The sequence below is a fragment of the Haematobia irritans genome, chromosome 5, assembly GCF_050003625.1.
Source record: "Haematobia irritans isolate KBUSLIRL chromosome 5, ASM5000362v1, whole genome shotgun sequence".
Lineage (NCBI taxonomy): Eukaryota > Metazoa > Arthropoda > Insecta > Diptera > Muscidae > Haematobia > Haematobia irritans.
Genome location: NC_134401.1, coordinates 134,855,574 through 134,882,493, shown reverse-complemented (window position 1 = coordinate 134,882,493; position 26,920 = coordinate 134,855,574). Strand labels below are relative to the sequence as shown.

At 28.3% G+C, this 26,920-nt stretch overlaps 1 protein-coding gene across 2 annotated transcripts in view; it reads right to left on the bottom strand.

Annotated features, from left to right (window-relative positions):
* LOC142237592 (uncharacterized) overlaps positions 1–26,920 on the bottom strand; it is a 50,729-nt gene that overhangs the window by 2,166 nt on the left and 21,643 nt on the right. The window contains exons 1-6 of one of the 2 annotated variants that reach the window (XM_075308946.1): positions 24,825–25,045; positions 7,223–7,329; positions 6,971–7,136; positions 2,716–2,740; positions 2,457–2,641; positions 1,326–2,386 (exon numbers count right to left, since the gene is read on the bottom strand). In XM_075308946.1, the coding sequence (XP_075165061.1) occupies positions 1,326–2,386; positions 2,457–2,641; positions 2,716–2,740; positions 6,971–7,136; positions 7,223–7,297 (1,512 nt within the window). In that variant the 5' untranslated portion in view covers positions 7,298–7,329; positions 24,825–25,045. Of the gene's footprint in view, positions 1–1,325; positions 2,387–2,456; positions 2,642–2,715; positions 2,741–6,970; positions 7,137–7,222; positions 7,330–24,824; positions 25,046–26,920 lie in introns of those variants that run through there. The other variant, XM_075308947.1, reaches the window with a different exon arrangement.

The following is a 26,920-nucleotide window of genomic DNA, read 5'->3' as shown; positions in this document are numbered from 1 at the left end:
GAAGCCTTCCGCAAGAAGTCTCCGAGATAGACAAACTATTTGATGTTATCGGCAACTACAGCAAAAGCTGGAAATGGCAGAGACAGAGAGGGAAGCCCGTATACCGAGAAGGATACATGAGGACCTTGCGGAAGATACCCTAACACTACAGGCGCCGAAAAACATCATCCAGCCCAGCAGAGACAAACCCCGGAAAGAAGCTCAAAAAGAGATCGAACGAAGTGATGGCGTCTAGGATGGTAAATAAAGCTTCGAACATAAAATGATCGGGCGCGAAAGGGGAGAAACCGTAGAAGAAACCACGACCAAAAGCTGATGTCGCAGTTATAAAACCCTGCGAAGGGCACATTTATGCGGAGGTGGCAATTCAAACCGCCCGGAAGACTAAGGCTGGTTCAATTCTCTTAGTCATAGGAAAAGGGGGAGACAAAGAAACCTTGGGTGAGACTATCACGAGCACACTGAAGGATAAGGCCATTGTACAGACCATAAAGACGAACGCCAAATTAGAGTTCCAATACCTGAATGCACTCAAGACAGAAGAAGAAATAAGAGAGTCTATTAGGAGAGTGACAAAGACATCTAATGAAGACATGACTGTACGAATTACGGCGACAAACTTCAGAGAACAAAAGAAGGCCATTGTGTCACTCCCGGCAGCCGATGCAAATATACTTCTTAAGGAGACGAGGATTTTAATAGGATGGACCAACTGCCGTATGAAGTACAAATAAGTCGTAAAACGCTGCTTCCATTGATTTGAACCAAGACACATTCTATGCAAAAGGGCTGCAAAGGTTCAATATGACAAACGAGTTTTTCCTAGAAGACGAGACTGGAACGGCTTCAATATGCAAACTTGCAAGGCATCCATAAAAGACAGCGGACGCTTCATTAAGTTCTTTTGGGTGTATATTACGAATTGCACGATTTTAAGCTGCTATCCCAGTGATAGCATTGCTCACTTCCAGGCAAAATTAAATGACATCGATGATTTTTCACGACTTAGACTCGTGGATCTGGTTATAACGGGGGACTTTAACTCAAGTGCGCTTGAGTGGGGATTGAAAACTTCAGACCCAAGAGGAAGTCATATTCTAGATATGCTCGCAAAGATAGACATGGCTGTTTCGAATATTGGTGAGGGCACCATTCCGGATGATGCTTTTGTGTCTGAAGACATTATTAAATTAAATTAAATCTATAGACGGACTATCTGTATACATTTATAGTCTATGGGGGAGAGTACCTAGAATACATCACGAATGAACTACGTTCGTACTTAACCTTTTTTCATAAAACATTTCACACTCATTTCAACTTACATGTCCAAATGACTGCATTAATTCATCAACACGTTGTGGTGGATTGGCATTAACACCATCCACTGGGAATGGTGCTGGTGGTAATGGCGTTGAAGGTGAACCATAATCTGGACCACGTCGATTATTGGTAGTGGTCGATGAATAATTATAGGTTATGGTTGTATTTGGAGGGTGGCCATTGGCTGGATAAACTGGTGTTCCACCATTTGGTGGATATCCGGGGCTGCCATTTGGTGGATAACCACCTGAAGGTCTATTTAAAGTATTAGGTGTATTATGCTTGGGTGTTAGCATGGGTTCGTTGGGTGGTCCACCAGGTCCACCATGGACGTTATTCACAGTATTAGTTGTTTCCTTGAAGATATAGTGATGTGTAGTTGGACCATGATGGGGTCCATGTGGTGAAGGACTATGAGGACCCGGGCCATAAATAGGACTTTGATTGTTGGGACTATGAGGAGAATATCCTGGACGTTCGGTGTTTGTAGTTGTAGTCGTATTGTGGACATTATAGACTATGGTATTGCTGGGTTCCCCAGGCGATACTGGATGTTGATTTCTTGGATGCAATGGCAAAGTATTATTTCTCACCGTATTGGTTTCATAGTGCTCCCTAACCTCATAATTCAAATTGGTCACTGCTGGTGAGGGCTTGTCGTGACCCTTATTCAAGGTCGAATAACTTTCGGTATTGTAGACCACAGTTTGGGGTATCGTATGCACAGGATGTGGTTGTACCACATTGTTAGTTTCATTCGTCTGAATCGTATTGTAATGAATTTTACGGCTCAATGTATTCGAGGTAGGTAGCGGTGCATTGGCTGGTATCTCATAGGTATAGGTGCGTACGGTAGTTGTGACTTTTGTTCCTGGCACTGGTAGAATATCATCATTCAAAGTGATGTTTTTCAAATCTTCCTCCAAGTGAGTGGTGTTAGTCGTTGCCACTGTGGTCGAGTTGGCAGCTGGCACAAATTCGGGTTTATTCAATGAGCGATTACTTTCGTAAACTTTGGTTTGATGTTTGGTCTCATAGAAACCACCACCGGGAGATAGGCTGCCTGCAGATGAAACATGAGGAGTTAGTTATAGATTCCACCGTAATATAAGCACCGCAAAAGAGATACTTACTGGATACATAAGGCTTCTCCAATGTTTGATAATCATTGCGCACCAATGTTCCATTTGACCTGAGGGTACTGTAATCCGATGTGGGATATAATTCGGTATCATCCAAAACATTTTTACTAGTCTTTATAACTCGTGTTGTTTTTGTTACGGTACCACTTAAAGGATCTTCATTGGTAGAACGTTCACTGGAATATAATATATATTAATAGTAATAGGCTTGTGGGGGGCTAGTGTTATACCATATTTTTGATATACTTACATGGTCCTATAGTTCATAGAGTGATCTTAAACGATATAGAAAATTAGTATATTAGAATATGTAACAAAAGCGGGAAAGTTCCATCCAAAGATAATAAAAGAGGAAAATGGGAGATTGGCTTGCGTCATACCAATTGTTGCATTTACCATGTTAGTTCAATACATGTTTGTAATTTTTTAGTGGTTTTTCGTTTTTATTTTTTAAATGAAAAATGTAATTTTCTTAATGAAACAATGTTAAATTTTAAGCAACAACAAAAAAAAAAAAATACATTTTCCCCTTTATGGACATTTTTTTCGTGCTCTTAATTTCTTTTTATTTGCATTTTAATGCTATGTCAATACTTGTCGTATACGCGTTTGGTTCGAGTATTAAACTAATGTGGTAAATGGTTTGATGTGCTCAGTAGCCAATCTCCCATCTTCCTCTTTTATTATCTTTGGTTCAATCTTCACTATCATTGAAATATCGGAATTATATGAGAAGATGATGATCTATGTTGAAAAAGGATTACGAAACATGGTTGCCACTCGAGCCATAAATCATCTACCAAAATTTGGAGAAAATTTTACCAAAAAACTACCAACAAGAACAAATATTATTTTGCAAAATTTTATTTTTATAGATTTTTTTTATTTTTCTCAAAATTTTATTTCTATATAAAAATTTGTCAAAATTTTGATTCTATAGAACTTTTTTTCAAAATGTTATTTCTACAGAAAAATTTGTCAATATTTTATTTCTATACAAAATTTTGATTTCTAAAAAAATTTTTCTCACAATGTTATTTCTATAGAAAATTTTATCAAATCTTTATTTCCATAGAAAATTATGTCAGAATGTTATTTTTATAGAAAATTTTGTCAAAATGTTATTTTTATGCAAAATTTTATTTCTATACAAAATTTTGATTTCTAAAGACAATTTTCTCAAAAATTTATTTCTATAGAAAATTTTCTCAAAATTTTATTTCTATAGAAAATTTTCTCAAAATGTTATTTCTATAAAAAAATTTTCTCAAAATGTTATTTTCAAAATTTTATTTCTATTGAAAATTTTCTTAAAATTTTATTTCTATAGAAAATTTTTTCAAAATTGTATTTCTATAGAAATTTTTTTCAAAATTGTATTTATGTAGAAAATTTTATCAAATTTTTATTTCTTTTTAATATTTCTCAAAATTTTTATTTCTATTGAAAAATTTCTCAAAATTTTATTTCTGTGGAAAATTTTCTCAAAATTTTATTTCTATAGAAAATTTTCTCAAAATTTTATTTTTATAGAAAATTTTCTCAAACTGTTATTCCTAATAGAAAATTTTATTTCTATAGGAAATTTTATCAAATTTTTATTTCTATAGAAAATTTTGTCAAAATTTTATTTCGTTTTGTTTGATATTGTTGGCTTCTCTTCAATCGTTATTGTTGTTTTTGATCTCAGCTTAAAGCCATGCATTGACTAAACTACAAGTGTAGCTTAACCAACAGAGGAAAAGTATGCTTGTCAAATTTATTTGGGCAAAGCCCTATAGACTGCAAGATGGTTGGATGTACAGCTGTTTCGGAATTACCACATTCCTCATCAGCATCCTCTACTTGCAGCGAAACTATCAACCAATTATCAGAATAAATTCGGGTAATTCACTCAACCCAAAGTGAACTGCACCTGAACCTTCCGAAAAAAGGTTTGATAGTCGGCTACTACCTAAACAAATTTGCAAGCATATCTCTTTTCCTTTGCCAAACTCAAATCATCGATTTGTATGTAGTTGGCTGACAAGCATAATTTTCCTCTGTTGGTTAAGCTACAATTGTAGTTTAGTCAATGCATGGCATTAAGCTGAGATCAAAAACAACAATAAAAATTTTATTTCTATAGAAATGTTTATCAAAATCTTATTTCTCGAAAATTTTCTCAAAATTTTATTTCTATAGAAAATATTCTCAAAAATTTTATTTTATAGAACATTTTCTCAAACTGTTATACCTATAGAAAATTTTGTCAAAATTTTATTTCTATAGAAAATTTTCGTAAAATTTTATTTCTAAAGAAATTATTGTCAAAATTTTATTTCTGTAGAAAATTTTGTCAAAATTTTATTTCTATTCAAAATTTTTCAAAAATGTTGTTTCTGTAGAAAATTTTCTTAAAATTTTATTTCTATAGACAATTTTTTCAAAATTTCATTTTTATAGAAAATTTTCTCAAACTGTTATTTCTAGAAAATTTTGTCAAATTATTATTTCCATGGAAAATTTTCTCAAAATTTTATTTCTATAGAAAATTTTTTCAAAATTTCATTTCCATACAAAATTTTGATTTTTAAATAAAATTTTCTCAAAATTTTATTTCTATAGAAAATTTTCTTAAAATTTTATTTCTAAAGAAAATTTTCTCAAAAATGTATTTCTATAGAAAATTTTCTCAAAATTTCATTTCTATACAAAATTTTGATTACTAAAGATTTTATTTATAAAATTTTATTTCTATAGAAAATTTTGTCAAAATTTTATTTCTATAGAAAATTTTGTCAAAATTTTATTTCTATAGAAAATTTTGTAAAAATTTTATTTCTATAGAAAATTTGATCAAATTTTTATTTCTATAGAAAATGTGATAAAATTTTTATTTCTATAGAAAATTTTGTTCAAATTTAATTTCTATAGAAATTTGGCCAAAATTTTATTTCTATAGGAAATTTGATCAAATTTTTATTTCTATAGAAAATTTTCTCAAAAATTTGTTTCTGTAGAAAATTTTGTCGAAATTTTATTTCTATAGAAAATGTTCTCCAAATTTTGATTTCTAAAAAAATTTTTCAAATTTTATTCCAATAGAAAATTTTGTCAATTTTAAAAAATGTTATTTGTATTGAACATTTTTTAAGTACCCTTTTTTGCAAAAAAAAAAGTGGGAACTAACATCAAGATTGGTGGATTTCAATCGAATTTTAAAAATTTCAGTGAATAGAGTTTTTGTGTATTCCAGGCATATTCATTCAAATATATACAGATTTCCGTAATGCCATGTTGCATCCTTGGCCTTCAACTACAACAATGACAGTAAGAAAATTAGTATGTATATTAGAATATGCCATAATAAAAAGAACAAAATAATAACAGAGCTCTTTCTCGAGCAGAAATTTAAAACACTGATCTCCAATCGTTAAGAGTGGTGCACACTCCTCATGGAAACGTTCTGGCCAAACAAGTTTTTAGTATCCGCTCGAATTGACTGAGATCTAATGTTCAATATATAAATATTTAAATAGTCAACCTGTCAAAAAAGTTTTCGGCTCTGCTTCCCTTAAACTTAAAAGGGCCACAGACTACAGGAAATCTCTCAATGAGATGCCTGAAAAGTTGAATATTTACCCATTATAGGTGTCTGGACCAAGGATCATATCAGGGAACAGAAAAACGGATGAGTTAGCAAGGCTTTATTCCTGGGAAAATAAATTTTGTTGGTACACCTCTTACTACCAGTAAAGTGGAAGTCCGTTATCTGAGACTTACTTAGACTTTTCGGTCTACTGTGATACCAAAGATGAAGAACTTCTCTCTTTACCGATAAGTTGTCAAGACTATATTCCTAAAAGGGGCCTCAGACTGCAACAAATCTCTTAACGAGATGGATGAACCGTTGAATATTTACCCAATATAGCCGTCTAGACACAGGAAGATAACTGGGAACGAAACAACGGATGAGTTAGCAAGGCCATATCCTTGGGAAACTAAAATTTGTTGGTACTCTTCTAACTACCAGTAAAATGACAGTCCTTTATTTGAGGCTCACCAAGACTGTTAGAGCGTAAAAACACCCGCTGCAAAATTCTTTGGGATTGAATCAAGGCCTTTTGTATGCGAAGCGGGCGTGGTAATCATTGCACCACGGTGGCTCCCTTATGTCCCCTGCACACAGAAAAGTAATATGATCACCTCCCAGACCAAATTTTATTTGTGGATGGGGAGAAAATAACATTTCCGCCGAAAAAATATTTTTTTCTCTCCAAACATAAAATGCTTGTCAAAATCAGATACATAATGTCCGAGAAAATAACATGGTTGCGACTAATACATGTTCACCATCCAAAAATAAAATTTTGCTCTAGGAGGTGATCATATTCCTTTTTTGGGTGTGCAGTATGTACTGCTAGTTCAGAATTTACTCCTAAATTTTTCTCCCTCGTTTATTTTTCAGACATCTGGAGGGTCATCTGTTGACATCTCTAATTTTCCAATGACTCTAGACTTACCTCTATCTCTGGTAACTTCACGTTCATTTTTCAAATCCTCCAATAGAGCATCCAATTGATCAATGTTCTTATCGACCGGTTTATCGTGATATGAACTATTGCCAGAGCCTGCTGTAGAATACTGATATGATGCGGATGATTTGTAAGCATAACCTGCCTTCTGATCCTGTAATGAAGACAATTTTTAGAAAAAGATTCGATAAATATTTAAAAGAAGACATTAAATAACAAATTTATTTATTTTATTCTTACCTTGCCACTTGTCCATTTTGGTGGAGAATCTCGTAGAGAAGAGGAATAATTTTCTGAACGACTATTGTACTGCATTATTTAAAAAGACAATAAAAAATGTGTGGTTCCTGAAAAGAAAAATTAAGACAAGAAACAAAATAAATATAATTTTGCATACATAAAAAGAATAAATAAAAAAATATATTTTATGTATAATCTTAAATTTAATATTTGTCATTAAAAAAAAGAAATTATGAGATAAAAATGTAAATATTTTTTTTTAATGTGACCGCAGGTATGTATATTTAGGGGAAATGTGGAATATGAGAATCAACGATATAGAAATATAAGAAACCTTTATTCTTTAATTTTTTGTGTACACTACACTTCACTATTGACAGCCAATGTTTAAAATTTCTTTACGAACATGTTTCTCTGTAGCGTATAATTCGGCCATTCTGGTTGTTCGGCAAATGTACTATAACTGAAAGCAATAGAAACCAAGGCATTAAGGGAATCTATAACTATCGTACAAAATATGTATGAGCTACACTGAACTTTTTCACAAATCAATGAATCGATTGTACATCATCAAACCGGATTTCAGAGTTCGACAACTCGACATTGGCGATCATAATCCCGATGTTAACTGGATAATAGAAATGTGGATCGGCCAAGTGCCACAATTGGTGCCTTCAAGAATTTTATGGGGTACTTTTTCTGGTACAGTAGAATGAATTTTATCTTGTACAAGCCCGTAGATTTGTACCTTCACTGCATGGTCATGAAACGATTGTCGATTTACTGTACAAAACTGCTTCCCATCCTTCTTTATGGTCTGAAATTTGTTGTCCCTTACAAACGACTTTAAAGACGGACTCTGATGCACCCGAATTGAGCATTGGCTCTAGTATTGGTCATTACCCTGACCATGACATTTGGTAAGAACACTTACTTCTTTGACCTTCCTCCTAATCGTTTTTTTACTTGTGGGTTTGTTTGTTTAGATCGGCGATTTAGTTCAAATGTATGAAAAGTTTAATAGATCTTAATGGGGAATATTGTGAAAAATAATAAAGCCATTTTCGATTAATTATATTTGTTTATACCCTTCTCCACACTGTGGAACAGGGTATTATAAGTTAGTGCATATGTTTGCAACACCCAGAAGGAGACGAGATAGACACATGGTGTCTTTGGTAAAAATGCTCAGGGTGGGCTCCTGAGTCGATATAGCCATGTCCGTCTGTCCGTGAACACATTTTTGTAATCAAAGTCTAGGTCGCAGTTTTAGTCCAATTGACTTCAAATTTGGCACAAGTATGTGTTTTGGCTCAGAATAGATACCTATTGATTTTGGAAGAAATCGGTTCAGATTTAGATATAGCTCCCATATATATCTTTCGCCCGATATGGACTAATACGGTCCCAGAAGCCAGAGTATTACCCCAATTTGGTTGAAATTTTCCACTAGGAGTTCAATTAGTAGTGTAGTCTAGTGTGCCAAATTTTATTGAAATCGGTTCAGATTTAGATATAGCTCCCATATATATCGTTCGCCCGATTTACACTCATATGACCACAGAGGCCAATTTTTTGCTCCGATTTAGTTGACATTTTGCACAGGGAGTAGAATTAGCGTTGTAGCTATTCGTGCCAAAATTTGGTTGAAATCGGTTCAGATTTAGATATAGCTCCCATATATAGCTTTCGCCCGATTTACACTCATATGACCACAGAGGCCAATTTTTAACTCCAATTTAGTTGAAATTTTGCACAGGGAGTAGAATTAGCGTTGTAGCTATTCGTGCCAAATTTGGTTGAAATCGGTTTAGATTTAGATATAGCTCCCATATATATGTTTCTCTGATTTCGACAAAAATGGTCAAAATACCAACATTTTCCTTGTAAAATCGTCACTTAGTCGAAAAGTTGTAAAAACGACTCTAATTTTCTGATTTCGACAAAGATGGTCAAAATACCAACAAAAGTTGTAAAAATGACTCTAATTTTCCTAAACTTCTAATACATATATATCGAGAGATAAATCATAAATAAACTTTTGCGAAGTTACCTTAAAATTGCTTCAGATTTAAATGTTTCCCATATGTTTTACTAAAATTGTGTTCCACCCTAGTGCATTAGCCAACTTAAATTTTGAGTCTATAGATTTTGTAAAAGTTTATCAAATTCTGTCCAAATCGAGTGATATTTAAATGTATGTATTTGGGACAAACCTTTATATATAGCACCCAACACATTTGACGGATGTGATATGGTATCGAAAATTTAGATCTACAAAGTGGTGCAGGGTATAATATAGTCGGACCCGCCCGACTTTAGACTTTCCTTACTTGTTTTTTACTAACATTGTGTTCCACCCTAGTGCATTAGCCAACTTAAATTTTGAGTCTATAGATTTTGTAGAAGTCTATCAAATTCTGTCCAGATCGAGTGATATTTAAATGTATGTATTTGGGACAAACCTTTATATATAGCCCCCAAAACATTTGACGGATGTGATATGGTATCGAAAATTTAGATCTACAAAGTGGTGCAGGGTATAATATAGTCGGCCCCGCCCGACTTTGGACTTTCCTTACTTGTTTTATTCTCAAATCTCGAAATAAAAAAGGCACTTCAGAGTAATAGAAGTTTACTCCAAAGATTCATAATCGTTGCTAATTCACATATTGTTTCCTTTTTAAGATTAATGATTTTTACTGGACATTTTATAATTTTTATTGCAACAACGTAAGAGTACGAAAGGGAACAAATTTCAGAAATGGGTATCATATCCATTAAAATTCTTCCTATTTGTGTGCAAAGCGAATTTTTGAAATCGCTGCACAACGTTGGAGCTCCAAATTTCGTGTATGGTATCAAGGGAACCTATTCAAATTTATTTAAAAAATCGTTGGTTAATTGCATATTTTTACAAATTCACTTACAAGCCGACTCATCCCAATACACCTATTTATATGGATAACACTTGCCTATAGAAGTTTTTAAAATGTGATGATCTTTGTGTCGGCTTTTCAAGGAATCCAACTTGTTTCGCAAAATGCGAATTGTGTGAAACACACACACAGACACACATTTTAAATACAACATTTTCATTGCCAACATTAGTCATTGTTTATATTTTGAAATTTTGTTTTTTTTTTTTGGTCAGATATTGTGTTTTGTGTGTTTTCTTTTGCTTTGTTGACCTCGAAAATATTAAACAAAGTTCGTTAATTTGCTTGGAATTTCAAAAGGATCCACTCAATACATATAAAAACTTCAACCTCAATGGTAGCATATTTTGTCCAAAAACTTGTTTATACATGGACTTGCCACAAATGTATGGCAGTGAAGAGACGGACAGAAGCGGGACAAGTTCACTTTCCATTTTTTTTATTCTGTTTTGTTTTGTTTACGAAAACATGAGATCATCTTGGCTTATGTGACATGTTTGTAATTTTTGTATGCAAACAAGTGTTTAAGGATTTTTTTTAAGTTAATTTGGATATGCAGATTTTAAAGAGAATTTTCGGTTAGGAGAATAAACTTAAAAAAAACTTTAAAGAAGGGGAAGATTATTGCAACGAAATGATTTCAGATATAGAGAGACATTTTAAGAGTGAGGAGATGAGAGACTTTGAGAATATTTTAACTACACTCAAAAAAAAAATGAACTCTCTTTTTCACTAAAGCCAATTTAACTTTATTTTAGTTCATGGAATTATTATGTTTGGAGAAAGTTTACTTTACTCTAATAATTTTTTGTGTACGTTAGTTAAATTAACTAAGACCGAGGAAAAAAATATACTCAAATGAAGCATAAAGAATAACTAAATTCGTGTCTTCAACAAAATAGTTCATAATTTCTTTAAATTTGTAAATTTTACCAAAAATGCGTCCATCATGAACTTCGTATGTCACTAAAGACATTCTTGCAATTTTGAACTCCAAGTTTTTCTTTGAAACTACAATTTTTTCTTTAACAAGTGAAAAAACTTAATTATGTTTAATCAATTTTCTTGAATTTGTCGAAAAATATTTACTTATTTTTATGACATCGGCGTGAGGCCATCGTTTGTAATACTGTTTAGTTAAAAATTTCTAAAAATGTTCAAAATTTTCTAAAATTAACCGAAAGATTTCTTCCTGGTGGGTTCACTGTTTTTTCAGTGTAAGGAACTCGATTTTAAATCAAGGATTTTTTATACTTAAAATTAGGATACAAATGTCGTTTGTTTCCGTTCGATAGGATTTTCGAACAGTCCATATTCAGTTCAAAAAAACCCAATTTGTGCACTCAAAAAAGGGGGCGCTAATGCCAATTTAACTTTATTTCAGTTCATGAAAATTTGTTATTTTAGTTAAATTTTGCCCAATGTGAGTAAATGTTCCTTATTTGAATATTTTTTTGCTTGGAAAACAATTAGAAAAAAAAATGATTCCAATAATTTTGTTAAAAGAAGCAGTAAGCAAATATAGTCACAATTTTACTAAAAAAACAAGTAAGGAAAGTCTAAAGTCGGGCGGGGCCAACTATATTATACCCTGCACCACTTTGTAGATCCACATTTTCGATAGAATATCACATCTGTCCACCGTGGTGTAATGGTTAGCATGCCCACCTTGCATACACAAGGTCGTGGGTTCGATTCCTGCTTCGACCGAACACCAAAAATTTTTCAGCGGTGGATTATCCCACCTCAGTAATTCTGGTGACATTTCTGAGTGCTTCAAAGCTTCTCTAAGTGGTTTCACAGCAGCTTGCGCCAAATTTGAAGTCGATTTGACTAAAACTTCGACGTAGATTTTGATCACAAAAAAGTTTTCACAGACAGACGGACATAGCTAGATCGACTCAGGGACCCACCCTGAGCATTATTGCCAAAAACACCATGTGTCCATCTCGTCTCTTTCTGGGTGTTGCAAACGTATGCACTAACTTATAATACCCTGTTCCATAGTGTGGCGTAGAGCATAAAAAATAATTCATATTTTCCTAAAATAGGGTTAAGTTTGCTTAAATTGAGTTCATAAGTCTCTCAAATGAATAAATTTTAGTAAAATTTTACCTGTCTTGAATTTCGTTTTAGTTTAAAGACATTTACAAAATGTTTAAATCCGATTTTTTCCTTCAACATGTGAAATTTTCTTAAACAACGGAAACAATTTTTTTAATTTTACAAAATTCTCTTCAATTTGACAAAAAGTATTAACTTATTTGTAAAACTATTTTAGTTAAAATTTTCTAAAACAAATCTACATTTTAATTCAAAGTGGATTCACTTTTTTTGGTTGTATCGGATTCATTGACAAATTTTGATAATATTGGGGATTTCTGTGAGGAATTTTAATTTAAATTGGGTATTTTTAGGGATGACAAAATTTCCAATAGATATGAAATTTTGATAAAAATATCTATAGAAATGAAATTTTGAGAAAATTTCCTATTGAAGTGAAATTTTGAGACAATTTCCTATAAAAATGAAATGTTTAGAAAATTTGCCATAGAAATGAAATTTTGTTAAAATTTCCTATAGAAATGAAATTTTGTTAAAATTTCCTATAGAAATGAAATTTAAAAAAAAATTCTATTTAATTAAAATTTTGAAAAAATTCACATAGAAATGAAATTTTCAGAAAAAAAACCTATAGAAATGACATTTTCAGAAAATTTCCTATAAAAATGAGATTTTGACAAAATTTCGTATAGAAATGAAATGTTAACGAAATTTCCTATAGAAATGAAATTTTGAGAAAATTACCTCAGCTTGACTAAGACACGGCTCATCACTGATTTGGACAATACGAGTATATCCCATGAATGATCATGATGGCTCACCTTCATATTGAACGACCACCAAATTTTATTATTTGAGTATTTAGAAGTAAATTTTGCATTCATAAATACATGGTGCCCAACACCCATTTTCCCCATTAATTTCTCGAGCAGTTAGAAGACGATCACCGATCTCCTGTTTGTGTATCGAAATCTGCAGCTCACAATTTGGTATTACAAAAATTTTACATTTTCATCAATTAAAATTATTACTGATTTTCTAAATCTCTTTATTTATTTTGTTCATAAAAATTTGCCAAAAATTTATAGGGGAGTTCTATGAGGAATTATAATTTAATTTGGGAATTTGGGAATTTTTGCGGACTAAAACGTCGCAATTTAGGGATAAGATCCAGAAAATATACTGGCAACATTAAATATAAGCCCCTATTATAAAATTCATTCATAAATTTGAAGTTGTGATCAATGTTCAGTGAAGATCACAATGTGTGGCTTAATTATCGCTCAAATCCATCAACTTCCAAACATGGGTTTAATTAAGAAAACAAAAATTTCTTCTTTTAAGTAGAGATTGTAGTCTATTGTTTTTAAAAGCTATACAAAAATCTAATAATCATTTCCTTAATTAGGTGTTAAATATTCTGTGTAGGTTTGAAATTACATGCAAAAAAAAACACGTAATTTAGACAACGACCACATTGGCAGAAAATGCTTATACTTGGAAAAAACAATATTTATGCTTTCAACTTTCCTTAGCACATAACAATTGCTGACTTTTTTAATTAATTGCTTCTCCTTGCCAAGCCTTTAAAAGCCCACCATTTATTAATAAAGAAAAAATCATAATTTTTACAATAAAATATACCAATCGATTATTTACGGTTATTATACAAACACAGTGACTGGAATAATTGAAAAGAAATTATTTATGGCAAGTGTGGAAAGAAAAAATTTAAAAATATTACAACATGGACCTTATCAAACGATTCAATATGTGTGCACTCAAGAACCACAAATTGATTGCCTCAAAACAGATGACGGTATTTTCAATTTATAGTATAACTTCACTGCATATATACTTTTTTATAATTTATATTCTTTATTTTTCAATTCATTACATTTGTCAGATTATAATGAAAAATTGCCTTTAAATTAAAAAACGATGTGAATATAAATTGGAAATGACTAATATTCCTCTCAGATCACTGTATTATGACAATACAGTTTTCTCAATGCAAGGTCAATTCTTACAAATCCTAGATGTACCCATAAAAGAGAAGAGCATGTTTATTTTTGGGGAGAATAGAGCAATCAAAGAAAACCAGAAGCATGATAAGATCTTTTATGTTTTTCAGAGATAATAAAAATCTCTAAAATGTTTAAGTGGCGTCTTTATGAATGTTTTGAATTATTTGCAAAAAAAAAAACTCGCCACTTGAACAATCAGATCGCAAAAATATCAAAGAAATTGTTTAAAGATCCACTTGAAAACTAAAACATAAAATACAATGCCACTCCTATTGTCTTTATATATTATACAGTGGGTTAAGCGGCTAAAAACTATGATATTAGAATTTAAAAAAATTAAATTTAAACAAAATTTCCTATAGAAATGAAATTTATAGAAAATTTCCTATAGAAATGAAATTTTAAGAAAATTTCCAATGTAATGAAATTTGGACAAAATTTTCTATAAAAATAAAATTTTGAAAAAATTTCCTATAAAAAGGAATTTTTGAGAAAATGTCTTATAGAAATGTAATTTTGATAAAATTTCATATAGAAATGAAATTTTGATAAAATTTCATATAGAAATGAAATTTTGATAAAATTTCATATAGAAATGAAATTTTGATAAAATTTCATATAAAAATTTCCTATAGAAATGCAATCTTGAGTAAATTTCCTACACAAATGAAATTTTGACAAAATTTCCTATAGAAATGAAATTTTGAGAACATATCTTATAGAAATAAAATTTTGAGAAAATTTCCTATAGAAATGAAATTTTGATAAAATTTCCTTTGGAAAAGAAATTTTGACAACATTTCCAATAGAAATGAAAATTTCAGAAAAAATCCTATAGAAATGAAATATTGACAAAATTTTCCATATTAATGAAATTGTGATAAGAAATAATTTTGTTTTGACAAAATTTCCTGTAGAAATGAAATTTTGCAAAATTGTTTATAGAAATAAAATTTTAACAAAATTTCCTAAAGAAATGAAATTTTGACAAAATATCTTATAGAAATGACATTTTGACTGGATTTCCTATAGAAATGAAATTTTGACAAAATATTCTATAGAAATGAAATTTTGACAAAATTTTCTATAGTAACGAAATTTTGACAAGATTTTCTATACAAATGAAATTTTGACAAGATTTTCTATACAAATGAAATTTTGACAAAATTTTCTATACAAATGAAATTTTGACAAAATTTTCTATAGTAATGAAATTTTGACAAGATTTTCTATACAAATGAAATTTTGACAAGATTTTCTATACAAATGAAATTTTAACAAAATTTCCTAAAGAAATGAAATTTTGACAAAATATCTTATAGAAATGACATTTTGACTGAATTTCCTATAGAAATGAAATTTTGACAAAATATTCTGTAGAAATGATATTTTGACATAATTTTATATAGAAATGAAATTTTGACAACATTTTCTATACAAATGAAGTTTTGACAAAATTTTCTATGCAAATGAAAGTTTGCCAAAATTTCCTATAGAAATGAAATTTTGACTAAATTTGCAATATAAATGAAATTTTTACTGAATTTCCTATAGAAATAAAATTTTGACAAAATTTCCTATAGTAATGAAATTTTGACATAATTTTCTGTAGAAATGAAATTTTGACAACATTTTCTATACAAATGAAATTTTGACAAAATTTCCTATAGAAATGAAATTTTGACAAAATTTTGTATGGAAATGACATATTGAAAAAATTTCCTATAGAAATGAAATTTCGCCAAAATTTCCTATAAAAATGAAATATTGACTAAATTTCCTTAGAAATGAAATTTTGACAAAATTTTCTATAGAAATGAAATTTTGACACATTTTCTATACAAATGAAATTTTGGCTGAATTTCCTAAAGAAATGAAATTTTGACAAAATTTACTATAGAAATGAAATTTTGACAACATTTCCTATAGAAATGACATTTTGACAAAATGTCCTATAGAATTGAAATTTTGCCAAAATTTACTAAAAAATGAAGTTTTGACTAAATTTTCTATAGAAATGAAAACTTGACAAACATTTCTATCGAAATTAAATTTGACAAAAATTTTTATATAGAAATGAAATTTTGTCAAAATTTTCTATAAAAATTAAGTTTTGATTAAATTACCAATATAAATGAAATTTTGACAAAATTTCCTATAGAAATGAAATTTTGACAAAATTTCCTATAGAAATGAAATTGTGACAACATTTTGTATAGAAATGTCATTTTGACAAATTTTCTATAAAAATTAACTTAATATAGAAATGAAATTTTGTCAAAATTCTCTATAAAATGAAATTTTGACAAAATTTACTATAGAAATGAAATTTTGACATAATTTTCTATAGAAATGAAATTTTGACTAAATTTCCTATAGCAATGACATTTTGGCAAAATGTCTGAAACAAAATGAATTTTTGCCAAAATTTTCTATACAAATGAAAGTTTGACAAAATTTCCTATAGAAATGTCATTTTGACAAAATTTTCTATAAAAATTAAGTTTTGACTAAATTTCCAATATAAATGAAAATTTGACTGAATTTCCTATAGAAATGAAATTTTGACAAAATTTTGTATAGAAACGTCATTTTGACAAAATTTCCTATAAAAATTAAGTTTTGAATAAATTCTCTATAAAAATGAAATTTTGACTAAATTTCCTATGGAAATGAAATTTTGACTAAATTTCCTATTGTAATGTAATCTTCACAAATAAAATAGGAATACAATTTTTACAAAATGTAAGAGTTTTGGTAAAAATATAATATTGGCAAACTTTTCGGTTAAAAAATTGTTCAAAATAGATCACAATACTCTAGAAAACTACTCTAAAAAACAAACAAAAATGTAAATAACACAATACAGTGTAAGATTTTGTATATACTTATTATTACTCCTTCATCATTACACCATTGGTGCTACTCAGTTTATACGTCTACGCTACATTAAATAAATCAAAATTAAAATGCTGAACGAGGGCATCACCAGCACCATAAACAATAACAGTACAGGTTGCTCTCTTTTTGCCTTTTTAGTTGATTTATTATTCGACTGCCTCTCTTCGTTAATTGGGCGATCAGTGATCGGTTGGTTTCTTTCTCAATGTGTGTATGGCATAGCTGCACTCGTACTCATATCATCAGTAAAAGCCTTACAATTGATTCATTCATTGAACAATTGATTCATGTGTATGATGAGGACATTTATTTAGTTTTGTGCGTGTGTGTGTATAAATGTTACATATATAAGCATATGCTTCTATGAAATGCAATGCATATTGTGCCATTTTTTTGTCTGTCCGTCCCTCCGTCCGTGACCGCATGTGCCCCTGAAATCTTTGAGTTCTTTTGTTGGTATCCATTAAAGCAAAAATATATATCTACTATATAGTCATCTATGTATGTATGTTTATGTTTGTGATCTACAATATGAATTAAAAAGCTTAATCGTACTTGTCAGATATAATAATTTTGTAGCTACTTTTATAGGCCTTACGTGCCTGCGTCCATTTATCCATGTGTTAATTTTAAATTAAACAAAAAACAAACAAACAACAACAACTAGACAGTAGCAACAAAAATTACGTTCGATCGACTCATCAGCAGCCATACAAAACATATGGATGTGGTATTTTGCAAGGAAGGTGCCATTCTAGGTCATTTGGCGCGTGTGTGTACATAGATTTGAGACAAGTACAGTGGTTACAACAGATTTGTGGTTGATGAAATCTGACAGTTTGTCATGATTTCTGAAAAATAATATGATTGATGAGACAAACAATGATTTAATATTACAAATATACAAAACTTTTGAAGTAGGAAAGAAATTTTGCTGTAAATAGAAAATACTGACAAAAATGAACAAAATTTAATTTTTCCAACACTTTCAATAAAAAATGTCCAAATCTTATTAATTATTTTTGCAATAGATGGCATTATTTATTGTAGTATAAGCGCGCCATAGATGTGATGTAAGAAAGAAATTTTGCTATAGGCAGGAAATAGATCTTTCATTTCCATAGAAATTTTTCTCAAATTTTCATTTATATAGGAAATTGTCTGAAAATTTCATTCCTAAAGGAAATTTTCGTCAAAATTTCATTTCTAAAGGAAATTTTGCCAAAATTTTATGTCTATAAAAAATTTTGTCAATATTACATTTCTATAGGAAATTTTGTCAAATTTTCATTGATATAGGAAATCTTGTCTTTTTTTTCAATTTGTTTATTTATTTAATTATTTCTCATAAGTATAAACTACCAATAAAAAAAGTAGGTAAATATAGTACTTCAAATACACAGGTCCGACATCGAACTCTCTAGTACATTATATATATGTTTTCTACATTCATTCTTGTTTTTATCAATTACTTATATGTTATAAAGTTTACATTGGAACTACTTAATAGGAAATCTTGTCAAAATTTCATTGCTATAGGAAATTTTGTCAAAATTTAATTTCTATAAGAAACCTTTTCAAAATGTCTTTTTTATTTTCTGTCTTTTCATTTCTATAGGAAATTTTCTCAAAATTTCATTTCTAAATGAAAATTTTGCCGAAATTGCATATCTATAAAAAAATTTGTCAAAAATTCATTTCTATAGGAAATTTTGTTAAAATTTAATTTCAATAGAAAATTTTGTCAAAATTTAATTTCAATAGGAAATTTTGTCAAAATTCCATTTCTATAAGAAATTTTGTCAAAATTTCATTTCTATAAGAAATTTTGTCAACATTTCATTTCTATAAGAAATTTTGTCAAAATTTCATTTCTATAGGACATTTTGTCAAAATTTTATTTCTATAGGAAATTTTGTCAAAATTTCATATCTATAGGAAATTTTGTCAAAATTTCATTTCCATAGGAAATTTTGTCAAAATTTCATTTCTAAAGAAAATTTTGCCGAAATTTCATTTCTAAAGGAAATTTTGCCAAAATTTCATGTCTATAAAAAATTTTGTCAACATTTCTTTTCTATAGGAAATTTTGTCAAAATTCCATTTCTATAGAAAATTTTGTCAATATTTTATTTCTATATGAAATTTTTTCAAAATTTCATTTCTATAGGAAATTTTCTCAAAATTTCATTTCTATAGGAAATTTTATCAAAATTTCATTTCTATAGGAAATTTTGTCAAAATTCCATTTCTATAGAAAATTTGGTCAAAATTTAATTTCTATAGGAAATTTTGTCAAAATTTCATTTCCATAGGAAATTTTGTCAAAATTTCATTTCTATAGGAAATTTTGTCAAAATTCCATTTCCATAGGAAATTTTCTATAGAAAATTTTGTCAAATTTTTTTTTTATAAAAAATTTTGCCAAAATTTCAAAAATTTTATCAAAATTTCATTTCTATAGGAAATTTAGTCAAAATTTCATTTCTATAGGAAATTTTGTCAATATTTCATTTCTATAGGAAATTTTCTGAAAATTTCATTTATATAGGAAATTTTCGTCAAAATTTCATTTCTAAAGAAAATTTTGCAGAAATTTCATGTCTATAAAAATTTTTTTCAAAATTTCATTTCTATAGAAAATTTTGTCAAAATTCCATTTCTCTAGATAATTTTGTCAAAATTTCAGTTCTATAGAAAATTTTGTCAAAATTTCATTTCCATAGAAAATTTTGTCAAAATTTCATTTCTATAGGAAATTTTGTAAAAAGTTCATTTCTATAGGAAATTTTGTCAAAATTCCATTTCTATAGAAAATTTTGTCAAAATTTCTGTTCTATAGGAAATATGGAAATGAAATTTTGACAAAATTTCATTTCTATAGGAAATTTTGTCAAAATTTCATTTCTATAGAAAATTTTGTCCAAATTTAATTTCTATAAAAAATTGTGCCAAAATTTCAAAAATTGTATCAAAATATCATTTCTATAAAAATTTATAGGATTTTTGTCAATATGTTTTATAGATTTTTAATGAGAAAAATATGCACTTGTTTTACAGTTGTAGTTTTAAATTATTTAATATAAAAAAATATATAACTACATTTTTTCGCTGATCATCACTGTTTGAACCCCCTGCGAATTTATTTCAGATGCTGTGCTGCGTCATTTCATTTCAACCAAAAAATTGTATTGAAATGATTCTAAAAATATAAAAATTCAACATTCTACGAACATAATACCGTCGCCGTCTACAAAAGCAATACCAACAAAGCTACTTAAATTCAATAACAAAAAAATTTAAAAAAAAGAAAAATTTTAATTACTAAAGGAAATAGCAAAGAAGGAACGGAAAGAACATCCAAGTAACAATGTTTGTATTTATTGCATTTTTCGTTCTCTGACTATGGACCATTGTGTTTGAATTGAGGAAACGTTTTTCCAATGAGTTCACCTGTAGTTACTATGTAATATTTTAGTTTGTATTTTAGGAAATAAATTATGACACAATTCTAGTAAATGGGTGGGAGTAATACATGATGAAGGTCAGTGCTGTTTGTAAAATCAGACATCAACTTGTAAGTGGTTGAGCATTATTCCTCTGAGGGGAGAAATCACAAGGACGCATAAAAAACAAACCGAATATATCTACATCATCATATTCATTGAGTATAAATTATTTCGAAGGTTGATAGAGGCCAATAACTTTGCGGAAAAATAAAAAAACGCTTGTGAGAAGATTTACTTTGATATATGTTTAGGTTCCACAAAAAGTGAAATTTCATGAGACATCAAAATTTGATTGATTGATCGTTAGTTTACATAAGTTGTGGTTTTTAATTAATTTGGTTTGTGACTATATCGCTTAAGGGTCATTTCTATATGAATCGTCCAAAATAAAAATTATAATAGTACATAATCGGTATAAATGTTCATATAAATGTAATTTCGCTTCGACCAGTTGTTTAATGCCCTGCTCTTACATTAAATTTTAAATGATAATAATGCTGCAGTATGTCTCCAAATAACAATTAAATTTATAAAGAACATAAATTATTTGGCTTTATGCACCAAAACAAAGAGCGTTCTCCTTAACGGAAATGTCAAAATGAATTTAATTGTTTATATCTATATCCAATATTTACATCTTTGGTGTTGCAAGTTTTCTGCGCATTTACTAAAGGAATTTATAAATAAATAAAATAATTGTGTGAATCTCATTTAGTATGAAAGAGACAATTCCATTGCAATGTAACAGTTTGCTGAATATTAGAAAATGTGCTAAAATTATATTTCATATAGCATATTTTTTGAAAATGTAATTTTTTTTAGAAATTTCGTAAAATTTTCATTTCTATATGAAATATTATCACAATTTTATTTTTATTAGAAATTTTGTCTAATTTTATTTTTATTAGATTTTTTTTCAAATTTTAATTTTTAAAGTTTATGAATTTTTTATTTCTGTGAGATTTTAGCTACGTTTTCGCATAGGAAATTTTTTGAAAATATCATTTCTTTAGGAAATTTTACCAAAATGTCAATTTCTATGGAAAATGTTGTCAACATTTTATTTCTATAGGAAATTTTGTCAAAATTTCATTTTGATATTAAATTTTTTCTCAAAACATATTTTCCATAGTAAATTTTGTTAAAATTTCAGTTCTATCGGAAATTTTGTCAAATTTCATTTCCATAGGAAGTTTTGGCAAAATTTCATTTCTATAACAAATTTTCTCGAAATTTCATTTCTATAAGACAGTTTGTTAAAATTTTCATTTCTATAGGAAATTTTGCCAAATTTTCATTTCTATAAGAAATTTTCTCCAAATTCCATTTCTATAGAAAATTTTGTCAACATTTTATGTCTATAGAAAATTTTGTCAATATTTTATTTCTATAGGAAATTTTGTCAAAATTGCATTTCTATAGGAAATTTTGTCAAAATTTCATTTCTATAGGAAATTGTATCAAAATTTCATTTCTATAAAAAATTTTTCTCAAATTTTCATTTCTATAACAAATTTTCATTTCTATAAGACATTTTGTCAAAATTTCATTGCTATAGGAAAATTACTCAAAATTTCATTTCTATAGAAAAATTTCTCAAAATTTCATTTCGGTAAAAATTGTTCTCAAAATTTCATTTCTGTAAAAATTTTTTCTCAAAATTTCATTTCTATAGCAAATTTTCTCGAAATTTAATTTCTATAAAAAATTTTGTCAAAATTTCATTTTTATGGGATATTTGCTCAAAATTTCATTTCTAAAAGAAATTTTCTCAAAATTTCATTTCAATAAGAAATTTTCTCAAAATTTCATTTCAATAAGAAATTTTTTAAAAATTATAGGAAATTTTTCGAAATCTGATTTTCATGGGAAACTTCCTCGAAATTTCATTTTTATATGAAATTGAGTCAAAAATGCATTTCAATTGGAAATATTGTTCAAATTTTATGTCTATAGGAAAATTTCCCAAGATGCTCATCTCTATGGAAAAAACAATTTTCATTTCTAGCGGAAATATTATTAAAATTTTATTTTTATTAGAAATGTTGTTGAAGTTTTATTTCTATGGGATTTAGCAACTTTTCCCGTATTTCATTTATATAAAACATTTTGATAAAAGTTCACTTCTGTATAAATTTAAAAAAAAATCTTATCCTAAGTAAATTTGCAAATACAAGCCTCTACACACAAAAATTTTTTTTCTGATGAAATCACCAAATTAATTGATCCAATTAAATTTTTAATGGAAATGTCTTCAATCACGAAAATGATAGTATCAATCACAGTTTTAATTGGGCATAGAAAAAATTCTTGATTAAAAAATTAATTGATTTTTTTCAGCAAATTTCAATTAATTTTTTAATTGATTCAATCAAAATTTTAATTGATGTTGATTGCAAAACTCAATTAATTTATTAATTAAAAAAGGTAACTATTTTTAATTACTTTCTGAATTGGCTTAGAGTTTTTATATGGATTAACAAATGATTGTTTGAAATACATTTTTAATTAAAAATTAAAAAAAATCAGCACTTTTCTAACTGAATTAGTCTTCCGAATTTGATTAAAAAGTTAATTGTATCAATTAATTTTTTAATTAAAAATTTTAAAATTTTCAATCATTGACTTAATTAACTTAATGTTTCTATCATGATTAAAAAGTTAATTGTATCAATTAATTTATTAATTGAAAAAAATTTCAACTTCAATTAACTTTTTAATTGGAAATATTTTGGTGATATTTTTTTCTGTGTATGTGACATTTTCTCAAATTTTATTTATGTAGAAATTTTTTTATCTATAGGAATTTGGCTAATATATCTCTTCATAAAAAAAAATATTGTGATTCAATTACGAAATTAATTGATGTAATGAATTTATTAAATGGTATGAAAGATGCAGATCCTTTTATATTTTATTACATATAAAAATGCACAGAATTAGAAAATTTGATACAATTTTATTTATATATATATATATATATATATATATATATATATATATATATATATATATATATATATATATATATATATATATATATATATATATATATATATATATATATATATATATATATATATATATATATATATATATATATTATATAACAAAATTTATTATTAATTTTTAATTTTGTTTTCAGATTGAGCCAACTTTTTAATTGGAAATCTTTTAGTGATATTTTGTAGAATATGTGTAGAATATTTTTTCAAGAAAAAAACTATATAGAATATAGTTTTATAAAAAATTTTCTAAAAATTTCGAAAATATTTTATATTATATTGAATAATAAAACATATTAGAATAAAATCACTATCTTAGAAGTTAGCACAAAGAACTTTTGTTCTGTGTGACAATATTACAATTTTGCATTATTGGAAATGTAATTTATTTAGTTTTTAAATCCAACCTTAAGAACACCATGAAAATATGATAACAAAATTACTAATGAAGGTGTTGTGTTCTATTTTGTTGTTCTTATCTAAAATAATTTGGTATTCAAATTCTAGTAAAATTTATTTCCTAAATTGGCAGCTAAATGAAAGCTCACCGTACAAATTTCTAATGCCTACCAGCCTGGGAATTCAATCATTAACTTACTCGTTATTTGCAAATTTGTTTGATCGCAGTGAACTTTCAATTATTCTAATTTAACTTTCCCCCTCATACCTGAAATATGGGATTTTTTGTGTAAAATGTTAATTATAAGCAGTGACATTGTTGTTATTATCTATTAGAAAAATCGAATGTTAATGCTTAAGTTCAAGTTAGCTTTTTTATTGATAATTAAAAAAGGCAACAAACAACGGAAAATAAAAATAAAATCTTGAATTATTCACATATGACGTGATCGTAATTCTTTGCACGAAACCATAGAGAAAAGACACATCACAGTGGTAGACATCACATCATCAGTGTATTCTTTTGTTTTTGATTGAAATTGAGGGAAATTTATGTATTTGTAGCTTTTGTCACCATTTTCATACGATTTTTTTCTTTCTTTTGTAATAAATTAATTAAATCATTTGGCATTAATTAAGAGATATAATCTTTATGGTATAAATTTGATCATCACAAATAAAAAATAAATCATCATTGAATGAACATCCTCTGCACCCTATTAATTTAAACACTCAACCACACACACTCAAACACTCACGTGCAAAAATCTACGTTGGAATGTTGAATGATTAACGGGGGGTGTAGGTGGCAGATAATGTGTTGATCGTTTTGTTACGCGAAACGTCGCGACATGTAATTGATACAAAATCAAACTGTATCGAATTTATGTGAATTTGAGATTGGCAACACTCGATGGATATAAATCCCGTATAAGCACCGCGACAACGACGTTACCCGGTTAAACAACAACAGACAACTGTGTCTGTTTTCTGTAAAATCCAATTGCCAAGAGTATAGTTTTGAGAGAGAGCAAAGATCCAATATATGGGGATGAGTTTCTATAAACAAACATATTTAGATGTGCGTGTGTGGATATTAAGGGGAATAGTGTTAGAGATGCCATATTGTTAGTTTCAAATGAATTTGCAAATTTCTCTTCCCATTAACTTTAAAAGAATACGACTTGGGATATATGAAATCAAATTTTTTGCTCATGTTATTTTAGTTTTATTTCACAGGAAACCGTTCATGTGAATTCAAATTAAAAAAATACTGGTAGAAGATAGTAATATTAGTTTCAAATAAAGAAAATTTACTTCAAAGGAAGTTCGTAAAATTAGCTTCAAAAATATTTTCATTAAATTTCAAACATTTGTGTCCCAAAAATGTTTGAAATTTACATCCCTCGTTAAAGTCATATATCTTTGATATAAGGCAAATTACATTTAACTTAAAGAAATATATTTTTGACGTAAAAAATTAACTGAAATACTCAATCCTTTGAGTATAGGAAAAAAAGGTTCAAATATAAGAAAAGACTTATTTTTTTAATTAACAAAACGTTTTTTACTCTGAAATATATTTTAAATTTAGATTGGACATTTATGTGTATTTGAATAGTTTTGTTAATATCGCAAAAGAGAACGAATATTCGATAGATGATATCTAATTTTAACTCTAATGAGCCTAGATTTACAGCTGGATAGCTCCGTTGTCTCGAACTCAAAGCCAAATTCCTTATAGGAAGATAAAAAGTTTAGATCCAAGTAAACTTTTTTGATTGCAAGAAATTTTCCCTAGCCCAACGATTTTTTCAATGACATACAAATTAGTTCAATTCTAACTAAAACAGAAGAAGTTTTTCGTACACTTGTCAAAAATAGCAAGAATGAACTACAGCGTGGTTAAAAGGGCGCCTAAGATTTTTTTTCTTTATTTTTAGTTAATTTTTTCTTTTCGAGAAAGATGGATTTCGTAAATGGTAATTAAAAAACCAAAAATGTCGGAAAATTTTCGTTAATTTAATGAATCTCAAAATTTGGAATACAATTTAGTTGAATTTTCGCACGAGATAGTTAATTTTTCCCATAATGTAGTTTATTTTTTCTGTGTCGTATCATGTGAAGCAACATAGTGAATATTTATGGCAGCTATGACGATGTAAAGTTTTGCAAATGGATGTCCCGACGGATTCATGGTAGTAAACATACGATTTTTCAAATTCCATTTTGGTCCATTCCTGATGTAGTTGTCATATAATTGTCATATTCACCGTTTTTTTTTCAAATATTATTTCTAGGATTATGTAATAAAAAATCTTGAATTTGTCGAAAAATATTTACTTATTTTCGTCATATCGGCTTTTGTAATATAGTTTAGTTAAAACTTTCTAAAATTAACCGACATTTTCTTTCCCGGTGGCTTCCCTATTTTTATTTGTTGTATTTTACTTTAAGACTATATGGTAACTCAGTACTAAATACGTGTGTACAAAAAGAAAGACTCCAACACAAACTAAACACTTAGAACCAAACACGTTCAATACTAAACTAATTTCGATTTGTTGTACTTCATTGTTGCTGTTTTTCGTTTCGTTTTTGCGTAGTTGCCTGGTTTTGATCATTTTTTTATGTCATTGCTTCGTTGTTGTTGTTGTTGTTGTTGTGGGAGAGGAGACTAACATTCAATAAACACACAACAAAAGCCTAACATTGTTGTTTATAATATATGGTTCAAACATGTAGACACGTTCATATATATAGATATATGTTCCACATAGGTAGGTATTTATGTCCGATCGTTGTTTATATTTTTTCGATATTTCGTTTTAATTTTCTTTTTTCATTTGAATGT